This window comes from Euphorbia lathyris, chromosome 3 (assembly GCF_963576675.1).
Source record: "Euphorbia lathyris chromosome 3, ddEupLath1.1, whole genome shotgun sequence".
NCBI classification, from domain to species: Eukaryota; Viridiplantae; Streptophyta; class Magnoliopsida; order Malpighiales; family Euphorbiaceae; genus Euphorbia; species Euphorbia lathyris.
The window spans coordinates 100,815,805-100,820,632 of record NC_088912.1 but is presented as its reverse complement, the minus strand read 5'-3'; the positions used below and the strand labels follow the sequence as shown (position 1 = coordinate 100,820,632).

The following is a 4,828-nucleotide window of genomic DNA, read 5'->3' as shown; positions in this document are numbered from 1 at the left end:
CGCAAATGAAATTCTAGCAAGAAGATCTACCAGGGTCACTCAAAAACCTTCGTGGTTACAAGATTTTGTTGTCAATCAAGTGATTCATTATGACAATATTATTCAATACAACGATCATTATCAAGCTTTTTTGGTCTCTATGAGTAAAGAGCATGAACCAAGAAGTTATAAAGAAGCAAAAGGGCAACCTCAATGGGAGAAAGCTATGGCAGAAGAGATTGCAGCCTTGGAGAAAAACAAAACCTGGACAATGGTGCCTTCGCCGCCTGGTAAACGTACAATTACTTCCAAGTGGATTTTTAAGATTAAATATGCTCTTGATGGATCGGTTGCTCGATACAAAGCAAGATTAGTTGCTCGAGGTTATGATCAGCAAATTGGTGTAGATTATCATGATAGCTATTCTCCTGTTACTAAAATCACTACAGTAAGGGTGTTTCTTGCGGTGGCAACTACGAATGGTTGGCCAATACAGCAGATTGACATCAACAATGCGTATTTGCATGGTTCTATTGAAGAAGAACTATATATGCAGCCACCAGAGGGGTATATTAATTCTAATTTTAATCTTGTTTGCAGGCTTGATAAGTCCTTGTATGGCTTGAAGCAAGCCGGGAGACAATGGAACAAAGCCTTTTCAGAAAAGCTTTTACAGTTAGGATTTGTAAAGTCTGTTCATGATTATTGCTTGTTTACCAAACAAATTGAAGATGGGAATTTTTTGGCACTTATAGTCTATGTGGATGATGTGTTAATCACTGGCACTTCCATGATGCTAATTGAAGAAGTTTAAAAAGCTTTGGATGTTGAATTGGCCAGGTCTGATAGAGGGTTGTTTATTTCACAGTCTAAATATATAAGGGATTTGATCAAGGATGTTGGTTTGAGTGAAGCTCACAGTGTTGATAATCCTTTCCCTGCAGGGTTAAAGTTAGATGAAGAATCTCCTGCCTATGAAAAACCAGAGAGCTATGTCAATTAAATCTTGTGAATTGAAATGGTTGACATATTTGTTGGCTGAATTTCATATTGCACCCTAATTATCAATCACATTGTTTTGTGACAGTCAAGCTGCAATATATATATCAGCCAATCCTGTTTTCCACGAGAAGATGAAGCACGTGGAAATCGACTGTCATTTTGTTCGACAATATATGGAGGCAGGATTTTTATATACTCCGTATATTACTTCGGCTAACCAGCTTGCTGATTTGTTCACAAAGCCTCTTACGGGAGCTCAGATGGCTTCAGCCTTGAATCAAATGCATTTGTATCAAAGTGTTGATATTTCATCTTCTTTTACTACCAGTAACAACACAATTATGAAAGACAAGATGAAAAGTATTTCATCTTGAGGAGGGGGTGTTAGAGAATAATAATAGTTGAGGGAGTTATATTGTAATTAGCCTTAGGGCTTGGATTTTCCTAATTGTATAAATAGCTGATGTTTATCAACAGCTCATATATCGACAATCCCTTTCTTCTTCTTTCCCTCTGTTTCATTTATACCCTTCCCTAACATGGTGATTATTAAGTTATGAGTTTTCTCCAGCAACACCCACACGTCTGTTACTCATGTGATCAACAACCCTTGTATTCCCAACATTTCTAAGGGTTCCATCATCCCCAGCATCATCAAAACTGTCACTATGGCTATCAACATTATGAAAAAAAAACATATATAGGTCTTGTTACCTCGTGGTCCCTAAGACCCATTTGAGGGGGCCGCAGATGTGCCAAATGCAATCTGGGCAGCGGTGAAGGTGGTGGCGTAGGCTTTCTTTGAGGTTGTGGCTCTAGAATACCTTCCATCTGATGGTTAGGTCCTCCAGTGGGTGGTCGGATCAAGCTTAACACTTCGAGTTTGAAATTTTCCAGGTAGGTGGTCATCTCGTGGAGCTGTTCTTCTGTTTGCCTCCATCGCTCAATACTAGCTTGGGCCTGCTCTGTGATACACTCCCTCAGCTCTTCATTCCTCTGGTCATTAGCTTCCATTGGATCTTGAGGATGTCTTGGTTGAACCATTGCTAAAAGAAATTTCGGGTCAGGAAACAATTGGCCCTGATACCAACTGATACAGATTGAAGATGAACTTGATCATTTTAATCGTAAATAAACAAGGAGTTTCTTCTCTAATTAAACTAAAAGGAGTTAATGCAATATATAGGTATGAAAACCTTACTCTCAAAGAGAAATTTGTTTGATTAATAAAAAAGTTAAGTTCATCCTTACTAACATTGGGTTTAAATACTTACCCTAAAGAAAGATAATGGACATAATTTCCCTTATTAGGGTTACAACACAAGAAAGAACATAAACCATAGATAGGGATATGATATGTGTACAAATAGTATCGAATGGCACAGACAGTAAATATGACAAGGATTGTCGGCTGGTTTCCTTCATAAGGAAGCAAAGTTTAACCCTTGCAAAGGAAGTAATCTCAAGGAGTCGTCCTTGGTACTCTTCTAGGATACGCCTTCAGTGCTCTTCAAGGTTATGGAAAACCACAGACCTCGATGAGGATTTACGGTGGAATTTACAGATCACCTACCAATGAGGGCTAAATTTTGACGGAGTGGGGAATCGAACCTCAAACCTTTCAAGCAGAAGCTCACGCCTTACCACTCGGACCAACCTCATTGGCATAAAAACTTTTTTTAATACTGGGAACATGGATAAAAATGGATTTACATGGATTAGGTTCCAATCTCTGCAAACTTTGAGCACCATGAATTTTGATCCTTCTATGTTTGATCGCTCGTTATGTACATGGCTTTACTTCCCTCATACTTTTGCGAAAACCAAAAAACACTTTGAAATGTTTTATTGGACCTTAGATCTGATTCTAAGAAAATAAGAAGATGAATATCGTACTTCATTAAAATGAAAAATAATGCTTGCAACCTATATTTATTTTTAGAATTCACCTGATACAATAAGCTAGAATTAATTATCTAACTATGAATTTATTTAAGCCCATTAGCAAATAGAAAAGTAAACATCTCCATTTCACTCTTCTTCAAAGCCAAACCAAGCTCAATTCCTCCGTTTCCATGGCTACTCTCTGCCATAGAAATCCATACACCCTTATCTATCGATACAACATGTGTCTTCTTTGGCTTCCCCCATCCGAAATCTGTTTCATATATCTCAAACCGAGGTGACCCGCCAACTCCGATCACAACATCAGCAACCTGCATAATGTTTTTTAATTTGAAAGTTTGTTCAATTTCTCGCTCAACACTCATGGTCTTCACTCTCGTCCCTAACCCTTTTATCATCTTGCTAAGCTCATTGGCGACGAAAGCAGTCCCATTTTTGTCAAGGATTGTTTCCGTATCGACCAATGCTGAACTTCTGACGACACAGTTACCAAAGTAATTCGTTGGTAATGGAGGGTTCAAACGGGATCTACAATCTGCTGGAAACAGGAATCCAACCTTTCCCTTTCTTTCCAAATTCTTGGCTTTAACAATGGTTACTATAATATATGCATAGGAAAGAACAAATGTTGATAAATGCATACACTTTGAATCTTCTTCTTCTTTTCCATTTTGCTGAGAAACAATATTCCGTCGGAGATTGGTTATGTCTGGTCGCAAAAGCTCAAAATTTGCTCGTACTATGTTTTCCATATCCTTTATTACTCCTGGATGTTTTAAGCTTTTCGGGTTTGAATTCGAACCTGAAAACCTATTTTTCAAGTAAAACATGCCCAATCCTTGTGGCTCATCAACGCCTGTTCGATCAAAAATAGGAGTTAGCTCAAGTGGTAACAATGTTGTCATGTCAGAATTCACTTTGCATATATGCGCCCATGATTTCATAAACATGGCTATGCTTTTTCCGTCGATCATTGCGTGCTGAAAACACATGCCTATAGAGAAGCCTTGGTTCGGAAAAAACGTTATTTGAAAGGCGATAATGGCGGCTTTCGAGTCGGAAACCGGTAACTCGGGGACATATGGATGTAAAGCTATTGCTTCCTGCATTTCATTCTGACTAAGGCGGTTGAAGTCCGAGTTAGACTCAGAAACGATCAATGAAACCCCGTCGCTTGGAGTGTAGAGGAATGATGGTTTCTCTGTACCCACGGGCCATATGATATGTCCTGCTATTGGAAGAAAATGGGTTAGAGTGAGGGAAAGAGAATGCTTAAGTCTAGGAAATAATACTGAGTTGAAGAAAGTTTGAGTTGACTCATGTTGGCTAAGTTGATAGAAAAATATTCGCTCAATAGGAAATAACTTAACCCAAAACATATCGAAATGTGTAAGAGGGAGACATAACTCAACAAGAGGTGTTGCTGAGTTGGTGAATGGAGTAACTCGACACACTTCGAGCACCTTAAGAGAATAGTTATAACTAGTTGCCATGACTTGTAGTTCAATCGTGGATTAACAATTTAAATCATTGTTTGAGTTCATATTTATTGTGCATAAAAGTTTAGGCAAGATAATAATAATAATAATAATAATAATAATAATAATAATAATAATAATAATAATAATAAAATTCATAAAGTTTAGGTAGGTAGGACACATGAACTTTCTACTTAGTTGGCCAATACATGATGAAGATTGTAAAAGATACCTAACATTAGTTTAACAGTTATTTAATACTTTATTTAATACTTTATTTAAAATTTAAAAAATTGATACAAAACTTGAAGAATCTATCTTTTTAAAAGAGTTAATTGGGTCTGCTTGAGCCGTCTACATGTCCAAAAATCGATAATAAATTTATAAGATCGATTTGAAGAAATTAGGATGGTATTGTAAAAATTTCTGCCTAAACTACCGCCTAAGCTGATTTTTAGAACACT

The 4,828-nt window shown here is 37.3% G+C and overlaps 1 protein-coding gene across 1 annotated transcript; it reads right to left on the bottom strand.

Annotated features, from left to right (window-relative positions):
* Nucleotides 1-2,861: 2,861 nt before the first annotated feature.
* On the bottom strand, nt 2,862-4,417 carry LOC136222012 (malonyl-CoA:anthocyanidin 5-O-glucoside-6''-O-malonyltransferase-like). Its single transcript, XM_066009489.1, has one exon. It carries the CDS (start codon nt 4,377-4,379, stop codon nt 2,970-2,972), a length of 1,410 nt encoding a protein of 469 aa, XP_065865561.1. The 5' UTR covers nt 4,380-4,417; the 3' UTR covers nt 2,862-2,969.
* Between the last annotated feature and the right edge of the window lie 411 nt (nt 4,418-4,828).

Bases quoted from the DNA above. Each gene is read 5' to 3' on its own strand.
- LOC136222012 (XM_066009489.1), bottom strand. From the start codon at position 4,379: ATGGCAACTAGTTATAACTATTCTCTTAAGGTGCTCGAAGTGTGTCGA.